Source organism: Theropithecus gelada, chromosome 1 (assembly GCF_003255815.1).
Source record: "Theropithecus gelada isolate Dixy chromosome 1, Tgel_1.0, whole genome shotgun sequence".
NCBI classification, from domain to species: domain Eukaryota; kingdom Metazoa; phylum Chordata; class Mammalia; order Primates; family Cercopithecidae; genus Theropithecus; species Theropithecus gelada.
Genome location: NC_037668.1, coordinates 45,899,528 through 45,925,457, shown reverse-complemented (window position 1 = coordinate 45,925,457; position 25,930 = coordinate 45,899,528). Strand labels below are relative to the sequence as shown.

Here is a 25,930-nt window from a genome sequence, read left to right as displayed (position 1 = left end):
GGGTCAGTGGAGCCCAGCGCCCATGCTGTGAATGGAGCAAGGCAATTCCAATTTCATGCCTACATGGGCTTCCCTCTGTTAAGACAAAGAGCAGGAACACATCTTTCTTTTTTAAAAAATTTCCTCCAGAAAACAGGCAAAGGTATTGTGCAGCAGAGGCTTATGTAGAATTGCTAGCAGTCAGTGAGGGGGAAGGTGGTTCCCATGAGACAAAGCAGGGCTTTGGGGAAGAAGGAAGTAGAAGGAGGAGGCAGGGGGTACTCTGTGGTTGTTGCCTGCTGATCAGGCCTGGGTGTTTATACACTGATGAGAGCTGAGAGCTTTCAGCAACTGAAATCATCTACTTCTGTCTTGCTATCAGCTTGCAAAATGTAGGCATACAAATATTTATTGAATAAAATCATTTGTTATATTTTTGTTATAATGTGTTTATATATGTGTGGGTATATGTGTGTGTATGTGTATTTTTTTTCTTTTTTTCTTTTTTTTTTTTTTTGAGGCAGGGTCTCACTCTGTTACCCAGGCTGGAGTGCAGTAGTGTGGTCATGATTCACTGTAGCCTCAACTTCCTGGGCTCAAGGAATCCTCCTACCTCAGTCTCCCAAGTAGGTGGGACTACAAGCGCATGCCGCCATGCCTGGCTAATTTTTGTATTCTTTTTGTAGAAACAGGGTCCCACCATGTTGCCCAGGCTGGTCTTGAATTCCTGAGCTCAAGCAATCTGCCTGTCTTGGCCTCCCAAAGTGCTAGGATTACAAGCATGACCCACCGTGCCCTGTCATGTTATTTTTAAAAGAGAAATTGCTGCTAGGAGGCACTTGGGCTTCCTAGCTTAAATAAGAGTACACAATATGGTGCATGGGGAACCAAGATTCCTGAACATCTATTTTAGAATATAGGGTCATTGCAGATTGCAAAAAATGGCTCTAATTCTGCCTCCTTCCTTGTATTTGCACACTACGAATGTATGAACTTTTCAGCTCCTCCCATTAAAATGTGAAATCTATTTCTCTACCCGTGGAATCTGAGCCTACTTTATGATTGCATAAGCCAACAAAAATGTAGCAGAAGTGCCAGTGTGCAGGTTCCCTTAGACCACCAGAGGCCTGTGTGCTTTGGCTCTCTCTCTCTCGCTCCTCTGCTTCACTGGGTTATCTTGCTGGGGGATGAGAGACTCCATGGAGCAAAACTGAGTTGTCCCAGCCAAGGCCACTCTAGGCTGGCTGGCCACCAGCTGACCTCTAGTTGACTGAGGATGCAAGAATGAGCCTAGCTGGATCAGCCAAACCTGGCCCACATCAGCAGCCATCACCTAAAGAGACATAATAAACAGCTGTTATTTTAAGCCACTACATGTTGGGGATGTTTGTTACACAGCATTATTGTGGCAGTAGATAACTGACCCAAGAGTCATAAGACAGTGTTCCTATTTCATCTGCAGCTTTCATCACATTACTTGACTCTCAGTGATGAGTAAATATATGTTGAGTGAATGAATGTGCTTTCGGAATCACTGACCTAACTACTTATCTTTTCCCAACATGTACACTAAATCGTCCTAATGCTAAGCCTTTGCTCATGCTGTTCTCCTGTCTAGAATATTCTCCTCTGTTTTCTGCCTGGTGAATTTCTATGTTTCCTTCAAAGTTCTGTTCTCTCTGGCCTCCTCTGACTCATCCATCTCACACTGATGCTTCAGCATCCTGGGCAGGTCCTGGTGCCAAGCGTACATCACAGTTTGACTTCCATTGTTTAGCTGGGTAAATGCTTTCCCATCCTGGGACTGTGAGCTCCTTCCTTGCGTCTAGCACAGTGCTTGGCTCATAGTAGGTCCTTGGGAGGTACTGATTCATTCATTCATCATTCATTCACTCACTCAATAATTAGTTATTGAGCCACGTGCCAGGTTCTGGTCTAAGTGTGAGGATACAGCAGTGCACAATATAGACATGATCCCTGTGCTCATGGGACTGACGTTCTGGCTCAAGGTAGGGGAAGACGCCAATAAATAAACAAGTAAGTAGAAAAAGCATAGAGTAATAATGCATGCCTTGCAGAGAATTAAATCGAGGGTGGCACCATGGAGAGGGGTGTGGTGGTCAGGTAGGTCTCTCTGAGGCAGTGGGAGTCAAGCTGCCATCCAAATGGCATGGAGAAGCTAGCCCTACAAAGGAGAAGATAATTCCAGGTGGAAGGAACAAGTAGAGGAAAGGTTCTCAAGCAGGAGTGGACTTGAAGAATTCAATGAATGAAAAGATGAGTGTGAATGAAGCAACAGGAGAAAGGGAGTGGGGATGAGATATGTTAGAGGGTCAGGCAGAGCAGGGCACATCCTGGTCAACCTGTAAAGGGCTCAGATTTGTTTTCTGTGCAATGGGAAGCCAGGGTTCTGAGAAGGAGGGCGCTGTGGCATGACAGATTTAAAAGGATTCCGCTGGCTGCTATGGGGGGGACTGGACTGGGGGTGGGGGAGGAAATCTGAAGATGGATTTCTTCAGATTGGAGGCTGATGCAGTTTTCCAGACAAAAGGAAGCTTTGTCTAGGTAGGCAGTGGGGAAAGAGAAAAGGGGGTAAATTCCGGATGAGTTTTGAGAGGAAAGCCAACAATCTATTGGGTTGGATGTGGAAGAATGAGAGAAAGAGATGAATGAAAGATAACAGTAAAATGTTTGACCCAAGCAACCGGGTTGATGGTACTATTTCTAGAGAAGAGGAATGCTAGGGAAGGAGCATGTTTTGGTAGGGAAAAGCAAAAATTGGATTTTGGCCACATGAAGTTGGAAATGCATATTTAATGTCCAATGAGGTAGGGGAACCACATTATGAAGTTGGACATCTGAGTCTGGAATTCCTAGGAAAAGTTAGGGAGTCAGAAATTTGAAAGTCAATGTGGAAATTGATTGAAATGGTCATCCAGGACCTGACTTGACCAGGGCCAGATGGGCTGTGAAGACCACAGGGAGATAGAGCCAATGCTTAGTTCTCAGCTTGGTGTGTCTGGCACCTGGAGTTTTTGTAAGGATGGCCCTGATTCCTTATGACATCTGCACTGTCTGAGAGAGGCACAGATGACTCAGTGATGTCTCTGCTGGTTGGAAAGGGAGGAGAAGCACAGGGCTTCTCCTGTGCTTCATGTGGCAGAAGTGATGAGAGCTATTCCTGGTGATGGAGCCTCCTCCCAGTCCTCCCTCCTCTGGCCACTCTGCCCTAGGCAGAATTCATTCATTTCCATGGGATGAAATAAATGATGAATAATTTCCATTCATTTCATTTCATGGAAATGAATCATTAAATGGGTCCCAGCTTCTCTGTGGCAGATGCAATGCTCTGGGATCACCATTCTATTTCCTTCTCCAGGGTACATAGGAAAACTGCATTTCCCAGCTTCCTTTGCAATCAGATTGGGCCATGTGACTACTCCTGGCCAATGGAGTATGGACAGGGGTGATTTATGTTCTATTAGGCCTGGGTCTTATCACATCCTGTGTGATCATACTAGTTGCCCAACTCCTGCTGTAACAAATTGCCACAAACCTAAGTTTAAAAGAATATGGCAAATTTATTATCTTACAGTTTTGGAGTCAGAAGTCTGAAATGAGTCTCATGGGGCTAAATGTGTTGGCAGGGCCAGTTCCTTCTGGAAACTCAAAGGGTAGAATCTGTTTGCTTGCCCTGTTTGGCTTCTAGAGCCTGCCTGAATTCCTTGGCTTGTGGCCTCTTCCTTGCGTGACTCCTATATCTTGCTTCTGCCATCACATCTCCTTCTACTGCCTTTTACGTTCTTGCCTCTCTCTTATAAGGACGTTGTGATTACATTGAGCCCACCTGGATAATCCAGGCTGATATTTGCATCTCAAGATGCTTAACTTGATCACATCGGCAAAATCCCTTTTGCCATGGAAGGTAACATATTCACAGGTTCTAGGGATTAGGATATGGACATCTTTGGTGAGAGGGCATTATTCTGCCTACCACAGTGACACTCCAGCCTTCTCTTATCCTCCCCTGGGGATTTTGGAGGCTGTATGTTCCAGGTGATGTAGCTACAAGATGCAACAGGGCTGCTCAACCTGCTTGGGCTTCTCATGAGCCCAAAATAAATCTTTATTATTGTGTTAGGCTGTTCTTGCGTTGCTATAAAGAAATTCCTGATACTGGGTAATTTATAAAGAAAAGAGGCTTAATTGTCTCATGGTTCTGCAGTCTGTATAGGAAGCATGGTGCCAGCATCTGCTCAGCTTCTGGGGAGGCCTCAGGGAGGTTTTGCTTGTGGCAAGAAGGAAAACAGGAGCAGTCATGTCACATGACAAAAGCAGGAACAAGAGAGAGAGTCAGTTGGGAGTGGGGAGGTGCTACACACTTTTAAACAACCGGATCTCACGAGCACTCACTCACTCATCACCAAGGGGATGGCACTAAGCCATTCATGAGGGATCTGCCCACATGATCCTAACACTGCCCACCAGACCACACTTCCAACACTGGGGATTGCATTTCACCATGAGATTTGATGGGGACACAGGTCCAAACCACATCAATTGTATTAAGGCAGTAAGACTCTGGGCTCAATATGTTACTGCAGCAGGGCCTATCCTATCCAGACTGCTCACAATCTTCCATGGGCTCTTCTTGGTGAATGCCAAGTCTTGACCATGGCTCAGAGGGGCCAGCCCCACCCCTCTCCAAAGATTCTTGGCCCTTCTCTCTGAGTTAATAGCTGAATGTCCTGACGAGTTTGTAGTGGTTGAGTAGAAAGTTCTGAGAAACCTCTACCACTGACATACATGTGACCTTCACTGATGTCAGCCTTGACCATGTGACTTGCTTTGGCTAAAGGAGTGTTCATGGGCATGACACAGGCAGAGGCCTTAAACGTGCTTGAATGGTTTGAGTTTCTTCTTGAGCTTTGGTGATGTACCATAAGAGGATCAAATGTCAGGTAGTCACTTCCCCTTTAGTGTGGGCCCCAGAAAAACACCCATGACACCAACCAACCCATGGAGGAGGCCTGAACCCAACCCACAGCTTGGAATCCAGCCCAGTTGACCTGCTGTCTGAAGCAGAACTGCCCAGCTGAGCCCAGATTAGATCAGCTGAACCACTTCAACCTGAACATGAACATAGTTACAAATGCTTCTTGTTGCATGCCATTGAGGTTTGGGTTGGTTTGTTATGCAGCATTATTGTGGCAACAGCTGACTATTACACTTAGCCCGGAGGAATTTGGATTTCTCAAGTCTCTGGCCACATTTCACACCTGGATGCTAGGACTTGAGTGAGATAGTGAGCCCCATGTCCCCTGTTCATCTGGGAAGAGCATGCCTTCCATCTCCCTTGCCATCCCCCTCTCCGTGCCTGTCCCAATACTGAATGCCAGGAGGAGGGGCCCGGTTGCTGCTACTGAGCAGATAAAGAATGCAGAGCCACAAACCGAGGTGGGGAAAATTGTTCTGTTTGTTTTAATTAAACCGACTGAAGAAGCCAAGACACAGACGGAGAGAGAGACTAAGAACAAGACTGGAAATAGTTTAGAAAAGAAATGAAAACCGGTCGCGGAGATGTCAGTGCCCAATGGAGTGGCCTGGGTGGGTGCCTTCACGTCAGCTCCAGAATCACTGTCAGGGCGAGCACCAAGGTGAGCCGGGCGCCAGTGGGGCCAATGGAACCTGTGCCGGGAGACAGGAAAAGGGTCAGAGCCTGCAGACCCAACCCTGTTCCAGAACAGCAGAACCTCCAGGTCCCCAGCAAAGATGCTGGATTTCAGCATCAGGACAAACTGGGTTTGAAGACCAGCTCTGCCACCTGGCTACCTAACTGTCCATGATCCCCTCCCCTACCCCTAGGCTTGCTGGGCTGTGGTCAGACTTCCTAGAAGCCATGAAGATGGTGCAGTGAGGACCAACAGTGGGAGTCTCCATTGTGAACTGTGAGATTGGCTCCATGTAGGGAGGGGGTGTGGCAGGCCTGGGAGCAGTGTCTGGGCCCCTTGGGGTGGTGCTAAGGCTAGAGCAGGTTGGGGGGTGGGGGCAGCCCAGGGAGGACAGTATAAAGGGCCTGCACTGAGACATCCGTCGATGCTCCCAACCACCCTATGGAGTGGTTCAGAGTCTCAGAACGCAGCCCCACGGTCGACGTTGGACACACCCTTCTGAGGTCAGAGCAGCCGGGCTCTGAGCTAAGAGAGCTAGAGATGCCATGGACAGTGAGACCGAGCTCTGAGCTAAGAGGGCCAGAGATGCCATGGATGGTGAGATGGGGCACAGTTGGCCCCAGAAATCTCAGCTGGCTGCTTTGGCAGGCTGAGTCCCCCTTTATTGCCTCAATCCCTACCTCTGCCCACTTTGGACTCTGACTCTGCCCTACTAGAGGGCAATGATGTGCCTGAGGGGTCAGAGAGTGGCAAGGGTATGCACATGGGAAGTGTGGGGAACCAGAGCTTTCTGGTGCCTCAAAAGCCACTCTCTTTCAAGCAAAAAATCCTGAGGGTGGAGACTTACCACTGGAGTCCTCCGTTCCTCTTGGGATATTTGGGTTTTCTGTTGGAAAGAAACAGAAAGAGAACCAAAGAGTGGATGGCATTCAGAGCTCAGGGAAGGAGTGGCCCTTTACCCAGCACCTGCTGTGAGGTATCACATGCAGTGTCTCAGTGCAGCCACACAACCTCCAGGGGAGCTGGATAGTATCAGCCCCCTTTTGCAGATGGAGGAAGTGAGAGAGGTTAAGCAGTTTGCCTAAGGTTCTTTCTGAGTCCGAAGCTTATTTATAGTTGTAACCACCGAACGACCCTGCCTCCCAGTGGGGCCCCCTCCCAGGGCAAATTTAGGGGATTTGGGCCCCTGTTGCTTCCTCCTCCTGGGGATACCTCCCAGCCAGGACTCGTCCCTGTGGTTGTTCTCCCAGTCCCCAGCTGAGCGCGCCATACCAAACACGATGAGCCGGGTGTGCGTGTCAGTGGAGCCCAGTGGGTTCTGGGCAGTGCAGCGATACATAGAGCCGTTGAGCTCAGCAGGAACCCGCTCCAGCACCAGCTCCTTCCCGTCGAACTCAGCACTGCCGTCCAGGAGGCGGCTCCCAACCCGCGTCCAGGTGAACATGGGCTCCGGGAAGACTTCGTTCTGTTGGCCAGAGCAGGGGAGAGTTGGGTCACAGGAGGGCCCATTCTGCCAGAGCAGCAAGGGGTCATGGGCATGCCCGGCCAGGGCTGGCACAGCATTCTCATCTGATGGGTTGGGAATGGCTGCCCTGAACTCCAGGAGGAGAGGGAGTCTGAGACTGAAGAGAATGTCTCGTTGAAGAGCTAGGTTTACTCTGAGTTCTAGATGGAGAAGTGAAACGTGTATGTACCTCTTTGCCATTCCCCATGTGAACCGATTCTCCCAATTACACATTGGGAAACTGAAACCCACTGGATGTGGCTGGGGATCGAGGGAAGGGTGTTAGAGAGGACCGCCAGGAATGCTGGTGCTGGATCGATGCCTCTACCTCCCCCCCACCACCCTCCCAGATGCTCAGAGAGAGGCTGACCTGAAACCCATGGACCAGAATCCTCACTGTGTCCCCGACCCGGGCTCTGCTGGGCGTCATCACAATTTTGGGTCCTTTCGGGGCAACTTTAGGGAGAGAAAGGCCAGGTCAGAGAGAGTAAGGAAAGGAGGGACAGGGTACATGGAAGAGAAAGTTCTAGTCTAGCGATCAACATCCTTGGGATCAGCTGCTTCTGTTAGAAGCTCAGTGTGCTCATTCATTCATTCATTCACACCTGCATTCATTCAGACATATTCCCTAAGCCCATGCAATGAATCAGATGCCCTCTAGGACCTAGGGAGTCAATGGTCTATATAGGACACAATTCCTGCCCTTGGGTGGTTCACACATCAGTAGGGGAGAAAGACAAACAACCGAGAAGTACAAGCCAGCACCATGAGGGACAAGATCAGAGAGGCCCAGTGGACGGCGGGGTCAGGGAGGGAAACTTACCTGGGGCAGGTGCTACTAGGCTGCTGATGGGGAGCAGCCTGTGCCAGCAGCCAGACTTGAGGTATCCCCAACTCCCACCCACGCTACCCCCTTGGGAGGTGCATTTCTGGTGTCATCTTGTCCAGTTGAGTTAACTGGGTCTCAGAGAGTCATGAAGTGATTTGAAAAAGGTCACACCTTGATGAGAGCCAAGATCAAGGTGCGGGTCTCCTCCTCCTGATTCAGTGCTGTTTCTAACAGGTTAATCTTCCCAGTGGGATTTTTCTAGAACCTCTGGGTAGGGATGGACACAGTGTGGGAAGACGACCTCCTTCCTTGTGCCCAGCCTCACTGCCTCTCTTCCTCACTTCCTTGTATCACCTCTTATTCAGTCCCTTTATATCGCTGAACTTGAAAGCCAAGATGCCCAAGGGCAGGGCTATCCTCTGAACAATGCCTGAGAATATCAGGGATGGAGGAGATACTTGGAATCATTGGGTCTGTTCCCTTCATTTCAGCTGAGAAACAGAGCTCAATGGATAATGTAGAGGCTTATCCAAGGTCACTCACAGAACCAATTACCCATGTTTCCTGACCTTCTCGCCAGCACTCTTTTCCCCAGATTCATTCATTCACTCACTCACTCAACAATAATTAGGGAGCCAGCCATTTGGAGCAGAGCAGAGGATATGGTGGTGAACAAGACCCAGTGCCTGCTGACACGGAGCTCCCACTTCAGTAGGGGTGAGAGTTCGTAAGCAAACAAGCACATATGCAAAACAGGATGAGAGTGACCGTGCTTCATGCAGATCACTAGACCCAGGGGAGGGGGCTCAGAGTTGGTGGGTAACATCTTCAGATAGTGGTCAGGGTGCCTCTTCCAAGGAGGTGACATTTAAGCTGAGCTGTGAACCCCGTGAGGCATATTCCAGGCACAGGGAACAGCCAGGGCATGGGACAGAGGCAGGTCAGGGAGGGAAGGGTGTTGGGAGACAGATCCCATAGAGTTTCCAGGGCCGGAGGAAGGGGTGAGGGTTTTGTTTGGTACTCTATGCTTTGTGCTACTCTGTGTAAACATCTTCTAAGGGTGGAAAAGGTTTGTCCTGAGGCCCTGGGGCTGCCCTGGGATCACCCCCACCTTTCCTTGCTGGTCCCCAGACCTCCCTTTCTGACTCAAAGCTCTCAGAACAGAAATCAGAGCAGTTGGCAGATGTGGGTGGTCTCCCAGGCACTGCCAACTTCATTCTCTGAGAATGAAATCAAAGGATTATTAATTAAACCATGAGCAAGACATCTGAAATGCCACATGGGTCTAGGGAAGCATCCATGGGAAGAGCAGGGCTTGCACCACGGGATGGGGGAATCGCTGGGAAGGGAAGGGCTGGTTCTGCAGCTGCATCTGTCAGTCAGTCAGGTGGAAGGGCCACTGGCCTGGGAGACCTGCGAGCTGTGTTCTCATCTGTTCTGTGTGCCCTTGGATGAGTGGCTCCCCCTCGCTTTCCCAAGTGCCCCATGGGAACAATGATACCCCTTGCCTAACACGCGGGGCCATTAGGAACATCAGGCGGTGGCAGGTTTGATGGCTAACATTTGTTTAGCGCGTCCTAAGAGCCAGGACCTATGAAGTGCCATATGCATAATCTCATTTAGCCTTCCAGCCTTTGAGATTGTCTCCATAAGGAAATGAAGGCTCAGGGAGCCCAAGTAAGTTTTTGGGTTTTAAAATGAACTCTCAAGTGCTGTAGACGTCGATTTGCAGATGGGAAACCAGGTCTAGGGCAGTCTGACCCTGGGTAATCTTGGCGGCTCTAAGTGCAGCTAGGGTGGCATTGTTGGCTGCAGCCAGGAGAGGGCGCGGAAGGGCATCCCGGTCCTGGAGAAGGCTGGAGCCGTGGAGGACCCGGCAGACACCTTTCCTTTCTAGGTTAGATTTCTCACTGCCCTGCTTTCTAAAGGGCCTGCCTTACTCCTTCAGGCCTGGGCCTGGGCCTGCTGGTTCTAAGGGAAGAGGGAACTAACCTTCTCAGGTGTCAAGCATGCGCTAGACTCCATTTTAGGACGGTCACACCATTCTGGTATTTATGAGGCAAGTTACCCCAAAATCCATTGTGCAGGTCACAGAACCGGCCCTCCAGGGGGGCAGTGACTTATCCAAGGTCACACTATAGGAAGTATCAGTTACAAGACGTGATGGCACATAGGGCTTCAGAGGGAGGCTCAGAGCCCAGGGGCAGAGGTGAGGCAGAGATGGGTGCCTTCTTCCACCCAGGGCACCCTGGCTCCTGGGCTCCTGTGTGCATCTGATCCTGAGGGGCTCAGAGGGTGGGCAGAGGAGGGGTCTGGTCCTCCCTCGTTGCTTTCAAGCTCTATCCTGGCAGCTGCCACCAGACAAGAGCCTTTGCAGCAGATGGTCCCTGACTCCCTCCTTCACTGCTGCGTTAAGATGTTGCTTCCGGAAGCCAAGCCAGCTGCTGTCAGCCTCCCCACTCCTTCCACCCTCAGGCTCCTGACACTCAGAGCCTGGCCCATTAGCAGCTCCAGACAGTCGAAATCTGGCCCCACTTGCCTGCTTCTGACCACAGTGGCTGAGAGTGCCCGAAAGGAATGCTCTTAGTCTCTGGACTTTTCTGCCTGTCAACCCCTGGACATAGAGAAAGAGTAGGAGTCCAGAGACCCAGAATTGATGCCTAGCCCTCTACTTTCTGGCTGCATGACTTGGATGAGTCATTTCAACTTGTTGGGCCTCAGTTTTCTAACCCGCAAATGGGGAGAACAGGCTACCACCTTGCTTGAGGAAACACTCTGAAAATGACAATGGAGGAGGGAGATAAGACTGCAGTGTGAAATGTAAAGTGATGTCTATCTGCTCAGGGAATGAAAAAGATCCTGGACATATAAGTTGCCTTCTTTACCTCTCCTGAGCATCCTGATGCAAGGATAGTACTATGGAATCTCAAGGAAAAGCTCCTCTAGCTTTCCCCCAGGAATTCTGGGTGTTTTCTAAGACAATCACTCACCCATTCACCCAGTCATCCATCCATCCATCCATCCATCCATCCATCCATCCATCCATCCATCCATCCATCCATCCAAATATCCATCCATCCAAACATCCATCTATTCATCCATCCCTCCAAACATCTATCCAAACATCCATTCATCCATCCATCCAAACATTCATCCATCTAAACACTCATCCATCCATCCATCCATCCACCCATCAAACATCCATCCATCCATCCATCCTTCCATCCATCCAAACATCCATCCAAATATCCATCCATCCATCAAAACATCCATCCATCCATCCATCCATCCATCCATCCATCCATCCATCCTTCCATCCATCCAGGCATTCATTTTATTCATTCATCTATTCAAACATCCACCAATCCATCCACACACCTACCTATAAACCTACCAATTTGCTTACCCATCCATTTATTCTTTTGCTCTATCCATCTAATTCTTTACCGTACACCTAATTTGTGGTGGTCACTATCGAGGGTCACTGTTGGGGACACCATGATGAATAATAACAGTAGCTTATATTTCCTGAATATTTGCTCTGCCTGTCACTATAAGCACTTTGTATGCACTGCCTTACTTAATCTTCTCAACAACCTAGAAAAGCATTAATTAATTAATTAATTGTTAAACAGTTGTTTATTAAGAACTATGTTAGGGGTTGTTCTGAGCCCTGTACTCTGTGAACTAGGTAGATAAAGACTCTGCCCATGTGCCATTTAAATTCTAGTGGGTGACGGGAATGCCCAGAGTTTGACTGGGATGGTGGTTACACCGGCATTCACATTTATTTACATTTGTTAAATTGTGCACTGAAGGACCTGAATTTCCCAGTAGGTAAATTTTATTACAGTTAAAACATATATGAAGAATGAATTTTTTAAGCCAGTTCACCTGACTGCCATTACATCTAAAACCAAATCTCAATTCCTAGCTTGTGGGCGATTCAGACAATAAGCAAATATAGAATATACTTGCAGGTGGAAAAGAGTTATGTAAGAAAACAAAGCAAGAGACGGGGTTGAAGGAACCAGGAGGAAGAGGCTGCTTTAGATAGAGTGTTCAAGGAAGGACCCTTTGAGTAGAGGCCTCGAGCAGAGGCCTCCTTCCAGTCAATTTCCATTCTTCATAGGTCAACACTGTTCCCGTTTCTATCAATGGAGATTTATTTTTTTGTTCTAGAATTTCATATAAATGGACTCACACAATGAGTACTCTGTCATCTGACTTCTTTTGATCGACAGTTTTGTTTTTTTTTTTTTTTAGACAGAGTCTCACTCTATTGCCTAGGCTGGAGTGCAGTGGCATGATCTTGGCTCACTGCAACCTCTGCCTCCCAGGTTCAAGGCATTCTCCTGCCTTAGCCTCCCAAGTAGTTGGGCCTACAGGCATGAGCTGCCATATCCAGCTAATTTTTGTATTTTCAGTAGAGCCAAGGTTTCACCATGTTGGCCAGGCTGGTCTCAAACTCCTGGCTTGAAGTGATCCACCTGCCTCAGCCTCCCAAAGTTCTGAGATTGCAGGTGTGAACCACGATGCCCAGGCTGATCAACATGTTTTTGAGCTCCATCCATGCTAATGCAGGTATCATGAGTTCATTTGTATTTATAAAAAGTATTTTGTTATATGAAGATACTACAAGTTTGTGTATTCATTTTTCTAATTATGGACATTTAGATTATTTACAGTTCTGTCGTTGTTGCTGTTGTCATGAATAAAGCTTCTGTGGACATATGTTTTCATTTCTCTCAGGTAAATACCTAGGAGTGAAATTGTTGGGTCATAAGAGCAGAAATATTTTTATCTTTGTAAGAAACTGCCAGGTTTTCAAAGTAGTAGTACCATTTTATACTCCAACCAGCAAAGCATGAGAATTCTGATTGTTCTGCATTCTTGTCAACATCTGGTATTGTCAGTTTTTTAAATTTTAGCCAGTCTAATGGATGTGAAATGGTATCTCATTGAGGTTAGAAACTTCATTTCTTTAGTAACTAATAATGTAGTGTACGTTTTTACATGTTTATTAGCCATTTGTATATTTTCTTTTTTAAAAAATTGGGTTGTCTTACATTATTGATTTGTCATAGTTCTTTATATATTCTGGTTACAAATCTCTGTCAGATATATGTATTGAGAGTATTTTCTCTTATTCTATAGTTTGCCTTTCATTTTTCTCAAGGATGTCTTTGTAAGAGCAGAAGATTTAATTTTTGATTAAATCTAATTTACCAATTTTCAATTTATCATTTAGTTTTTATTTAGTTTTTTTGTGACCACTTTAAGAAATCCTTGCTACACCAATATCACAAAGTCTATGTTTTGTTTTAGAGGCTTCATGATGCTGACTTTTATGGTTAAATCTATGATTCATTTCAAATTAATTTTTGTGTGTGTGCGAGGTAGGGGTCCAGGTTCAATTTTTCCTTATGCCTATTCATTTGTTTCAGGGTCATTTGTTAAGAGAACTTCTCTTTCCTGATTGAATGGCCTTGGGGGTCTTTGGCAAAAATCAATGAACTCTATGTATGTGGGTCTATTTCTGGACTCTATCCTGTTTTATCAAACTGTTTGTCTACCACAGGAAGGTTTTGGGTGGGTGTCATGATCTGATTTATATTTTAAGTAGATCAATCGGAGTGGGAAATAGGATAGTGCAAAAGTAGAAGCAGAACTGCTTGTAGTTTGAAGGCTACTCTAATAACCCAGGCTTGAACTGATGCTGCTTGGGTTGGGTATTCGGAGAGGACACCGTGAGGAGTGGCAGATTTGGGATATATTCTGAAGTCGAGCTGCCAGGGCTTAATGACGGTTTGCATGTGGGATAGAGGAAAGACTGGAAAAGGTGGGTGGCTGCAAGGTGTCTGGTTTGATCAATGGGAAGAACATGGTTGCCATTTAGTGAGATGGGTGCCAGGACGCTCAGGCATCTCTGGTCTAGATCACAATAAAGGTACAAATCTGGTGAGACAAGAACTCAGGAGAGGCACAAACAGCTCGAAGGGTTGGGGGAGGGTCAGAGAAGTCTTCCTGGAGGGGTGGCATTTGAGCTGGGGAGGGCATCCCTGCGAGGGAAGAGCAGGAGTGAAGGTTCTTTGCAGGGAGACACGCCCCACCCTTGTTGGCCTGATCTTCAAAATCCTTGTTGAATGATTGGATTTTGTGCTCTGAGGTCATCTCATCCATCTCACTGTCTCACCCAGAGTGCAGGGTGCCCTGATGGTGCAAGGTGCATACACTCACGGCCCTTTGGCTCATGGCACTCTCTACTGGTCACACCCCCTGGCTCAGTGACACCTCACCACAACCCTGACAGGTGGGCTATAGAGCACAGTGGTTAAGAACGTGGGTTCTGGGGCCAGACAACCTTGACTGGCTGACCTAAGAAAGGTTACTCTAAGCCTGAGTCCCTCACCTCAGGCTTGATGGGAATAATATGATAGCATCTCTCAGCGGGTTCACTGCAGGCTTAAAGGAGACCTGATGAGGAAAGCATCTTGCAGAGAGCCTGGATCTGAGCAGGTGCTCAAAATATTTGTGCAGTTACTATTCTCCCCCTTCATCAGGTCAGAAAACTGAGACTCAGAGACGTTAAGAAGTCTGAGTTCTCACTCAGCAGTCGAGGGAGACTAGGAAGTCAGCCCAGGTGTCTCTTTACTCACCCACCCAATTAGGGCCCTTCATCTTGGTGGCCCTGCTGTGTCCCCCATGCCCCAAATCCCCCGGTGTGCACAGACCTGCCTGTCCAGGCCCACTGCTTATGAGTGAGCCCTTCTTTCCCTTGCTCTGATGATGGCGAGCGGGGGTGCCCACAGAAGCAACTCCAGTTAAGGGAGGGCCTGGGATCCAGGACAGAGCAGGCAAGCGCTTTAATGTGGTTTGGGGTGCTGTCGGTAAGGGTCACACAGGCCAGCAGGGGCACACCGCCTCCCATCACTAGGAGATGTCAGCTACAAGCTCACTTTTCACCAGCTGCCTTGAAGTCTGTATCTGGCCTTTCATCTTTCTCGTCCTTATTCTTGGTGGGGTAGGGCAAGGGTGCCGCCCTGCTGGAAACTGGAGCTTCCACAAGAGGGGCTGGAGGGGTCTTTCATAAAAGAAGCCACCAGGTGAAGGGTGGAGGCTGCTCTGTTGGGGGACGAAGAGGCCATGGAAGGATGGAGGATCCAGAGAGAGGGGTGAAGGGCTGGCAAGGTGGGAGGACCAAGAGAGGGGTTGGAGCAGACCCTGGATTGAGAAGACCTCAGCACCTAGCACAGGACCTGGCCTTAAGTGATGCTTGTAATATCTTCGTTTTTTCTTTTTTTCTTTTTTTTTTTTTTTTTTGAGACGAAGTGATTCTCCTGTCTCAGCCTCCTGAGTAGCTGGGATTATAGGTAAGCACCACCATGCCCGGCTAATTTTCGTATTATTTTTTTTTAGTAGAGATGGGGTTTCACCATGTTAGTCAGTCTAGTCTTGAACTCCTGACCTCGTGATCCATCTGCCTCAGTCTCCCAAAGTGTTAGGATTACAGGCGTGAGCCACTGTGCCTGGCCCAGTGCCTAGGTCAAAAATGGAACTGGCCCCAGTGATATCTTTATGGAATGATGAACAAAGAGTACCCAGGAGGTGGGCACCTGTGACAGAGGGATGCCGTGAGGAGGCAGAGTGAAAGGCTTAGAGCAGCCTCTGGAGCCTTTGAATTCTCCCCCACTCACCTTGGGTATCTTAAACTCCCTGAGCCTCAGCTTCCTCCTCTGTGATATGGGATAATAATAGTGCCTACCTCACTGGGTTAATATAAGAGAAGCCACAGTCTGTGGCATATAGTAGCTGCTCAGTAGATGTTAGCCTTTATTGTTAGTTTCTGTATGGGCAGGTGGCCTGTGAAAATCAAAGGGCTGGTGGGTGTGGTGGCTCACGCCTGTAATCCCAGCACTTCGGGAGGCTGAGGCAGGTGGATTACCTGAGGTTAGGAGTTTGACACCAGCCTGGCCAATATGGTGAAAACCCATCTCTATTAAAAATACAAAAAAAAATTATCTGGATGTGGTGGTGGGCACCTGTAATCCCAGCTACTTGAGAGACCGAGGCGGGAGAATCACTTGAACTTGGGAAGCTGAGGTTGCAGTGAGCCAAGATCACCCACTGCATTCCAGCCTGGGTGCGACAGAGCTAGACTCTGTCAAAAAAAATAAAAATAAAAAAATAAATAAAAATAAAGAGAGAGAGAGAGAGAGAAAATCAAAGGGCCATTATAATGGGTCTTCAGGGAACCAGTCCCATAACCAGCCAAGACAAGCAGTCCTGGAGCTGTTGAGTTCAGTGGTTGGCATGGTAGTGAGTGAAGAAGGCACCAATAAACCTGGCTTGAAATTTCAACGCTGCTATATACAAAGTTAACGACTTGGCAAGGGACTCTACCAACTTGAGCCTCAGTTTTGCTCATCTGCAAAATGGGACTACATGGCCAACTTGTGCTTATGAGGATTGGATGAGAATCCTTGCAGATGTTCCTAGCACATAGTACATACTGTCTGTACAAGAAATCCTTTTCTTTGGTATTTGATACTGAGGAGATGTTGGGTTTTCTGGTGGTCCAGCTAAAACAGAAGCCCTCTGGAACACCTGACACAAGCTGCAGTCCCAGTGCTCGTCAGTCACCATTCTCAGTCCTTGGTGATGAGTGGCCTGGGTTAGTGGCTGTGGACTGAGCCAGGCAGCCTCTGAACACTACAGGAGTTTTGGAGTACAAGCCCAGGCATCTCGGGCTTAGGGAGGAGCTGCTGGGGGCTGCGGATCAAGGTTCAAAGGACATAGGTGAAAGGACAAGTACAGGTCATCGTGCCCATCCCCTGCCCTCACCCACCCAGTCCATACAAACAACCAGAGTCTTGTCTATTTCCAGCAGTGAAGATTCCACATCTCCCCCTTCCCTGCCCTGAGTCAGCGGGGAGGAGAAGTATAAGGGGAAGGGAGTGAGTTCTTTGTGCTTTGGGGATCCCTGGGTTGGTGCTCTGTGGGGAGAGGAGCAGATCATGGACAGGGATTGGGCTCTTGGGCTGAGCTAGCTCTGGGCACCCAGTGTCCTCTTTGCCTGCCTCCCACATACCCACAGATGACAGGGTTTTCATTGTACTTAAAAGTGTAAGCCAGAGCGATACCTTCCATGTCCTATGTGTTCCTGACCCCAACCTGCCAAAGCTTCCTATGATTTTCAGAATTCCAAAACCTGATCCAGCAAGCCTGCAACCTCCCAGGTTCACAACCCTTAGGCAGAAACTGTCCTCTGAGCTCACTGGGCTCATATGCAACCCAGAAAATCTCCCTGTCACCTCCCTTGTTCCCACCTGTGATATAGAAAACTTCCCTGAGCAGGCCGTGACCTCGAGGTTCCTCTCCTTGACCCGACAAATGTCCCCTCATCTCTTGTGCTCCTGAGGCTGACTGGAAAAATCTTGGCCTCCCCTGGTCTTCACACTGACCTTCTATGCTTCTGACTTGACTCAGCAACCCTTCCTGAAGAAACCCGACTCTTGTGTATTCTTTATCTACCCAGCAAACTTCCTGGTTCCATTTTTGACCTAGAAAACCTCCCCTGTTTTTAACACCAATCCAGCAGATTTTTCTGACTTTCCATCTTTTTTATCCAGGCTGTGCAAACTCCCTGACCTCTTATGTTGCTGACCCAGCCCAGCAACTCCCTTGCTCTTCCCCAACTTCTCGTGTTCCTGACCCAACCCAGCAAATCTCCTCAGTCTCTTGTTTCTGATCCTTCCAGAAGACCTCCCAGACTGCTCAAGTTCCTGACCGAATCCTAATTGAAAAGTGCTTTAAATGGTTTGTAATTTATATCAAATTAAACTGGCTTTGAAGCAATTCCTCTGACCTCCCCTGATCTCCTGTGTCCCTGACCCTGTCTAGCAAACTCCTCTAACCTCTCATGTTCTTGGCTCAACCCAGCAAACTACCTTGGCCTGTGGGTACCTCCCCACACATGACCAAGGATCTTCTCCAATCCAGCTCAGCAAACCCCGCTAAGAACCCTAACTCTACCCTTTGCGCTCCAGTTTGCTCCATTTCCAGTTTGCTCCATCGCTTCTCCCTCTCCATAGGTGTCCACAGCCCAGGAACCCTATTCCAAGGCTCTCACCACACCCAGGTCTGCAAGGGCTCTACAGAAGGGCCCCCACCAAGCCTTACCCAGCGTGACCTCTGCCTGCATGGGCATCGACAGTGCTGGGTGCTTGACCTCGCAGCTGAAGAGGGCCTCGTTGTCAATCTGTGGGTTGAGGGTCCAGGTGAGCAGGGCGCGTACTTCCACAGTGCCGTCGCTGCTCGGGGTGCGGCTGTGGCGCAGGAAGTAGGTGGGCTCGGTGCTGTGGACCCAGCGGGGGAACTCACGGCTCACGACCGTCTCTGGTATGTTCTCTGTGGTTGGCTGGAGGAGGATGTTGGGATCTGGGGTCAGGCCATGGGAGGGGCGCTCCGTGTAGGGTCGCCCACCCCGGTTCTCGGCATCCAGGAGGGACAGTGACTTCTGCATCTTGGTGTCATCCAGGTCACGGTGCAGAAGGCTGCGGAAGGGCCTGCTGTCGTGGAGGGGGCCGGAGCTTGCAGCTGATGGCTCTGATAGGGGTACTGCGTCGATTGGTTCCCCATCTCGTTTGAAATAAACCTGCCATTGCAAGGAGGGTGTGGAAAAAGATTTTGTGCTACTAACTTCAACCTCCCAGTGGGCTCTCCGATGAACTGGGCACAGGATGCCAGTTCTTCCAGAGCATAGCAGTCTAGACAGTCACCCACACCCCACTCCTTTCCCTCCAACACCGCCAAGAACTATGAGCCAGTGTGGTATAATAGGAACACATGCAGGCCCTTGGGGCAGAGGCTTAGCCCAATCCCATCATTTACCAACTGGTGAGGTTTTTGAGCCTCAGTTTCCTCACTTGTCAAGAGAAGAATAAGACACCTGCTTCATGGGGCTGTTGGATGTGTCAGTGGAACCACGTGGGAAATGGGGACCTTGGCCTACACCATGGCGGCCACCTGGGGTCCAAGGGCACCACTCGGGGAGGGCATGGGGATGAGGGAAAAATGGAAGGCACCAGAGATTGAGAAGTTGGGAGAGGACGAGGAAAGAAAGAGTCTGTGTGCGTGTGTATTTTGGAGATGGAAGGCAGAAAACAGGTGCATGTGTGGGAGGAAGCTAGGTGTGGGGAGGAGGTGAGAGCAAACATCTCCTCGCTTTCTCTGCTAATGGGAGCTCAAGTTTTGCGAGGCGGCATTTAATTTAATTTGCTGTCTTTTTATTTTGGTACATGTACCCAGAGGCCTGTGGGGATTAGATGTATTTTTAATAAATCAGATAAATATATTGATAGGGGGCCAGGAGAGGGAAAAGTAGGATGCAGCTCTCTGGGACACAGGTAGGGGAGCGAAAGGAAAGTGTGCAGGGGGAGGGGCTGCAGGGGGGTGAAGGAGGTGGGAGGGGATGGGGGGTATGAAATGTGGGATTTTTGTCAGAGTTTGTAACGTCAATGAAGAGTCTCTTACGCACATGATAGCCTGCGTTGGGTTTTTTTTTCCCCCCATTTATTTTCTTCTTTTCCTTTTTCTTTTTGAAAAGTGCTTTAAATGCAGGTTTGTAATTTATATCAAAAGAATTTCTTTAAAGTTCTGATGTCTCAGGCAAACATAAGATGCCTGGGATTTGGGGAGATGAGGTTCTTTTGCATGTTTATATCTGAATATTTTATTGCCATGTCGCAAATGTCAGGGCAGGCAGACAGGATGGGTAGGAGGGGGGTCTTCCTACAGCCCCTGGACTGTGAAAAGCCTTTCTTTGTGCCTTTCAGGAAAGGACTTTCTGTTTGTGAGAAAAAAACAGCTTTCCTGATTTTAGGGAGACTGGACCTCTTTAGGGCCTCCAAAGGAGAAAATCTGGGGTCATGTCCTGCTTTCAGCAACTGGCTTTGAAGCTACCTTTTTTGGTCCACTTCCTAGGGACTGAGGCTTGTCTCTGTTCCCCTGCCCACCACCCCACCTGTGTCTCTACACCCCTGCCCACTGCCCCACCTGTGTCTCTACTCCTCTGCCCACAATCCTACCTGTGTCTCTGCACCCCGGCCCACTGCCCCACCTGTGTCTCTGCACCCCTGCCCACTGCACCACCTGTGTCTCTACTTCTCTGCCCACAATCCTACCTGTGTCTCTGCACCCCTGCCCACTGCCCCACCTGTGTCTCTGCACCCCTGCCCACTGCACCACCTGTGTCTCTGTGCCTCTGCCCACTGTCCCACCTGTGTCTCTGCACCCCTGCCCACTGCACCACCTGTGTCTCTGTGCCCCTGCCAACTGCCCCACCTGTGTCTCTGCGCCCCTGCCCACTGCCCCACCTGTGTCTCTGTGCCCCTGCCCACTGCCCCACCTGTGTCTCTGTGCCCCTGCCCACTGCCCCACCTGTGTCTCTGTGCCCCTGCCCACTGCCCCACCTGTGTCTCTGTGCCCCTGCCCACTGCCCCACCTGTGTCTCTGTGCCCCTGCCCACTGCCCCACCTGTGTCTCTGTGCCCCTGCCCACTGCCCCACCTGTGTCTCTGTGCCCCTGCCCACTGCCCCACCTGTGTCTCTGTGCCCCTGCCCACTGCCCCACCTGTGTCTCTGTGCCCCTGCCCACTGCCCCACCTGTGCCTCTGCACCTCTGCCAACTGCACCACCTGTGTCTCTACTCCCCTGCCCACCACCCCACCTGTGTCCCTGTGCCCCTGCCCACTGCCCCACCTGTGTCTCTGTGCCCCTGCCCACTGCCCCACCTGTGCCTCTGCACCTCTGCCAACTGCACCACCCGTGTCTCTACTCCCCTGCCCACTGCCCCACCTGTGCCTCTGTGCCCCTGCCCACTGCTCCACCTGTGTCTCTACTCCCCTGCCCACCACCCCACCTGTGTCTCTGCATCCCTGTGCCCCTGCCTGCTGCCTCACCTGTGTCTCTGTGCACCTGCTTACTGCCCTGTCCTGGGCCTCTACATACCCATTTACCACCCTGCCCCAGTTCCCAAGGCAGGGCTGGCCTAGATTCCCAAGGCCACACCATTGGACCATGCCTGGGAGACAGTTGGGTCTGGAATGAGGGGAACCATTTGGCTCCCGTCTTGAACTGTAACCCTACATACCCATTGCTCTAGCTCCACACCTTGCTAAATCCTAGTACTGTATGAAACTCATAGGATCAAGACACAAAGTATTACAAAATGTCAAAAACGAAAGGGTACGTAGCTTGAAGGTTCTCCAAACAGGCTTCATGGAACCCTACGGGTTCTAAAGTGGTGCTTCAGGTGTCAATGAGAGTGACTTGGCCTCTCTTCACTTTTAAATGTCATACATATGAGGTTTCCCTGTATACCATTTAGACCAAAAGGGTCCTTGTGCTTCTAAAAAAGCTGAAAAATGAATATTGTCCAGCCCCCTCAACTTCGTTGCAGAAACAGAGGCAGAGGTGGGGAGGGGGGATTTCCTGCTCACCATTGGTTCGGTGAGTACAGCATGGCTGGGACCCCAGCTCTCCAGACGCTGCACCTCCTACCCTAACCCCTTCAAGAGGTCATGAAAAATCTCATGAACTGCACTGACAAATATCTAAGAAACTACGCTGGGTCTAATAAGTTGGTCAAAAAGGAATTTCCTCTCTCTTCCCTCCCTTCCTTCTCTCCTTTCCTTCTCTCCCTTCCATCCTCTCCCTCCTTCTTTCAGATGGGATTCCTGATGATCACATGGGCTTCTGGGAAGGCCAGTGAACCTGGAGCTAGAGACACGGACCTGAGACCCAGCTCTGTCGGGAGTGCCATGGTGACTTGGGACAAGCCCCTTTCCCTCTCGGGGCCCCCTTTCATTTGTCTCCGTTGGACTCAATAACTGAGGTTGACATGCTGGATCCTGGGCTCCCTAGAAGGCCACTCCTGCTGTGAAGTTCTAGGACTCTGCCTCCAGGAGGAGTGGGGGTTCTCAGCATGGGGAGATGGGGAGCAACAGGGGCACATGGATGCCTGGGCCGATCCGATGGGTAAATGGGATCGGACAAAGGCAGATGGGGACAGAGTCAGCCCTGGCCAACCACTCCCTCTCCAGGCACAGTGGAGACACCTACAGCTGGACCAGCCCCGAAGCAGGGTGGTTCGGCAGATGGGAAGGAGCTGGGCACTCCAGAGGTACTCACCATGGGTGCTGGTTTTCCTCCAGACACGATGCAGACTAGCGTGAAGTTCTGGGCTTGGTAGCGGCTGAAGGGGGCTGGTGTGTCAGCGGCCACCACTTCAATGGAGGTGGGAGGAGCTGCCCCAAAAGGAAGCACAGGAAGACAAAGACTCAACTGGGAGATTCAGGAAGAGTTCACTGACCACCTAAGATGGCCCAGGTCCATGTTGGGTGCCGGGGTAGGGGAGGGCAGGTGTTGTCGAACTCCAGGGGGTGCCATTGGCATCCATTACAGTGAGGAAGATGTCCTTGCTGGGAATATAGACAAGAGCCCTGTCCTCCTGGAGCTTGCAGCTTAGTGCAGAAGACAGACAGGAATCAAGAGATGGCACAGATCAAAGTGTGAAGTGCATCTGATCCCCAGAGGAATCACGGTGTGTTGAGGGGACTCTGCCCGAGCCTGGGAGTTCCGGGCAGACGCTGCTGAAGCAGCCACATTGCTGCTGTGATCTGAGGTCACAAGAGTGGGTGGGAGATAGCATGGCAGGTAGAAGGAGCTTTGAGTTTTAACACCTTGAGTTTTAACAAACCCTGAGATTCCCAGCCTCTAAAGTAGCTGGGACCACAGGTGTGTGCCACTATGCCTGGCTTATTTTTGTGCCAGGGCCTGGCAGTAGGTTGGCCAGGAGAGAGCGGGGCAGGCCAGGGGGAATGTGGTGCCCAGCGGGGCTGGGCATATGGGCAGGGCACAGAGCATGTGGCATGCTGTCAGGGGGATTATGACTTGAACTGGCATGCTGAAACAGGTTGTGACATTTTCGGGATTTCTGTGAACCAGCAGTTAACCGTTTGTAACTTGTCACAGTGAGTATTTTCACATCACAAAAAACAGCAACTGCTACACTTTGGGGCTTTTTCCCTCCTTCTTCTGCCCTAGCCCCCAGAGGGCTGATTTATCTTTAAAGCATGGGTTACAGGTTTTTCTTCTTTATTCTGAGAGCAATGGGGAGCCACTGAAAGTTTTCAGTGAGAGCAGTGACATCGTCTGGCTTGCATTTGGAAGAGACTGAAAACAGAGCGGGAATTTCAGCTGGGGAAGATGGTACCATACACTCGGATGGGGGCATCTGGACAGGTATTTGTGGCCAGGAGTCTTTCCTTCCTTCCTTTCTGGAAGTTGGCTTGTTTTTGTTGGCCACCCCTCCCACCCACTGAACCTCTCTTCTCTCCTCACCCACTGCCCCTGGCTGGTTTGTCAAAACCCTTGCTCCAGACACTACGGAGCATCGCAAGGGGTAGGGGCTGGGCCATCAGGCACACTTGGGTCCGAATCCCAGCTCAGTCACTACCACCTCCACGTGCTTAGGCAGGTCACCAAAACTGTGAGCCTCAGTCCTCCAGTTTGCTAAATGGGAATAACATTAATACTTAGCCGACATTTTTGCAGGACAAAACCAGCTAATGCATATGAAAGGCTTAGCATATGGTAGGAATTTGCTATTATTGTGATTTCTGATATTATTTCCCTAACCACTTCATAATCAGCAGGACAGGAGCCAGAATCTTAGAGCCTCGCTTGGGAAAATCCGTCAATTCTGACTTACCCAGCCTTGGGCCATGCACAGGGAGGGAAGCAGAGAAAATAAAGAGGTGTGGGCCTTTCCTTCCTGCAGGGGGTTTTCACTCCAGTTAAGTTTAATTAAATTCGACAAACATTTCCTGACACCTACTAGGTGCCGGGAATGATGCCAGGTGCTGCCAGGAGGTGCCCAATGATGAAACAGGTAAAGCATTGCAAAGTTCACAGTCAGTTGGGGGCAACAGACACACGGGCAACTCTATTTCAAGGCCTAGTGAAATGAAATCAGGTATGAGTCATTCATTCATTCAGGGAGCCAACTCATGCTGTCGGCAAGAGAAGCAGAGCACACAGAAGACAATGGGAGAACAATAGATGGAGAATTGTAATTAAGCGTAACATCGCATAAAACAGATGGTAAGCGGGATAGGAATTCCGAGAAGGGAGAAATACACCAGAACACGTCAATTACCTAGAAATTGCAGATACTGCAGTCTAACTTTTCCAACACTCGACCGAAAACCTGGATCCCACACAAGAACCCACAATGGCTAACACTTAGGAATCGGGACCCGTTCTGAGTTCTTAACGTGTGTGCATTATTTCCGTCTTCACCATCAGTCTACGAGCTGGGTTTATTTATTCCCATTTTACAGATGGGGAAACTTAAGAGGTGAAGCAACTTGCTCAGGCTCACAGTGCCAGTATGAGGAAGAGCCAGGATTTGAACTCAGACCGTCTGACTCCAGAGCCCAGCCTTTGACATGAAGCTGAGCCACCTCAACCTTTGGGAAGAAAAAGTGAGCTTGTATCTATTGGTGCCTTTAGATGTAAGTACACATTTGAACCACCAGGAACATTCACCTACCTTCCATGGATGCCTTATAATCCAATTCCATCAGGAACGGATGCTGTGGGTGGCTCCAGTTACTCAGTTACCCTAAAGATCAGTGACCTCTGCAGTTAGAGCTTAGCATAAAACTCTGGCGTGGCTGGTGATGGCAGGTGAGTAGGTATCAGGATACCCTCCAAGAATCCTAGAGGCTCAGAACCAGGCAGGTGGTTCCTTTAAAATCACTCATTCATTCTTTCTTACCTTCACTGAGCCAACAGAGCTCAGACACCTAGAACCTTCCTGAGAGGAGAGTATTGCTTGCCTGCCTGCCTGCCTGCCTGCCTGCCTTCCTTCCTTCCTTCCTTCCTTCCTTCCTTCCTTCCTTCCTTCCTTTCTTTCTTTCTTTCCTTCTTTCTCTTTCTTTCTTCTCTCTTTCTTTCCTTCTTTCTTCCCTCCTTCCCTCCCTCTCTTTTGTTTCTTTCTTTCTCTTTCTTTCTTTCTCTTTCTTTATTTCTGTCTTTTCTTTCTTTCTCTTTCTTTTCTTTCCCTTTCCTTCCTTCCTTCCTTTCTTTCTTTCTCTTTCTCTTTCCTTCTTTCTTTCTTTCTCTTTCTCTCTTCTTCCCTCCCTCCCTCTCTCTCTCTTTTTTCTTTTTCTCTCCCCTTCCTTCCTTCCTTCCTTCCTTCCTTCCTTCCTTCCTTCCTTCCTTCCTTCCTTCCTTTCTTTCTTTCCTTCTTTCTCTTTCTTTCTTCTCTCTTTCTTTCCTTCTTTCTTCCCTCCTTCCCTCCCTCTCTTTTGTTTCTTTCTTTCTCTTTCTTTCTTTCTCTTTCTTTATTTCTGTCTTTTCTTTCTTTCTCTTTCTTTTCTTTCCCTTTCCTTCCTTCCTTCCTTTCTTTCTTTCTCTTTCTCTTTCCTTCTTTCTTTCTTTCTCTTTCTCTCTTCTTCCCTCCCTCCCTCTCTCTCTCTTTTTTCTTTTTCTCTCCCCTTCCTTCCTTCCTTCCTTCCTTCCTTCCTTCCTTCCTTCCTTCCTTCCTTCCTTCCTTCTTTCTTTCTTCTTGGCAGGGTCTCACCCTGTTACCCAGGCTGGAGTGAAGTGGCACAATCATGGCTCACAGCAGCCTTGACCTCCTGGGCTCAAGTGATCAATTGTCCTGCCTCAGCCTCTCAAGTAGCTGGGACCCCAGGTGTGTGCCACCACTCTTGTTTTTTTGTTTTGTTTGTTTGTTTGTTTTTAGCTTTTTTTTTTTTTTTAATGTTTTGTAGAGCTAGGGTCTTGTTATGTTGTCCAAGCTGGTCTTGAATTCCTGGCCTCAAGTGATCCTCCCAATTTAGCCTCCCAAAGTGTTAGGATTACAGGTGTAAGC

General features: G+C 49.3%; 1 protein-coding gene across 1 annotated transcript in view; it reads right to left on the bottom strand.

Moving 5' to 3' along the window:
- Window positions 1–5,437: 5,437 nt before the first annotated feature.
- Window positions 5,438–25,930, bottom strand: part of IGSF21 (immunoglobin superfamily member 21) — a 273,116-nt gene continuing 252,623 nt past the window's right edge. The window contains exons 5-10 of the mRNA XM_025389584.1: window positions 22,177–22,292; window positions 18,167–18,641; window positions 7,526–7,611; window positions 6,924–7,116; window positions 6,499–6,537; window positions 5,438–5,667 (exon numbers count right to left, since the gene is read on the bottom strand). Coding sequence (XP_025245369.1) covers window positions 5,597–5,667; window positions 6,499–6,537; window positions 6,924–7,116; window positions 7,526–7,611; window positions 18,167–18,641; window positions 22,177–22,292 — 980 coding nt within the window. The 3' untranslated portion in view covers window positions 5,438–5,596. The remainder of the gene's footprint in view (window positions 5,668–6,498; window positions 6,538–6,923; window positions 7,117–7,525; window positions 7,612–18,166; window positions 18,642–22,176; window positions 22,293–25,930) is intronic.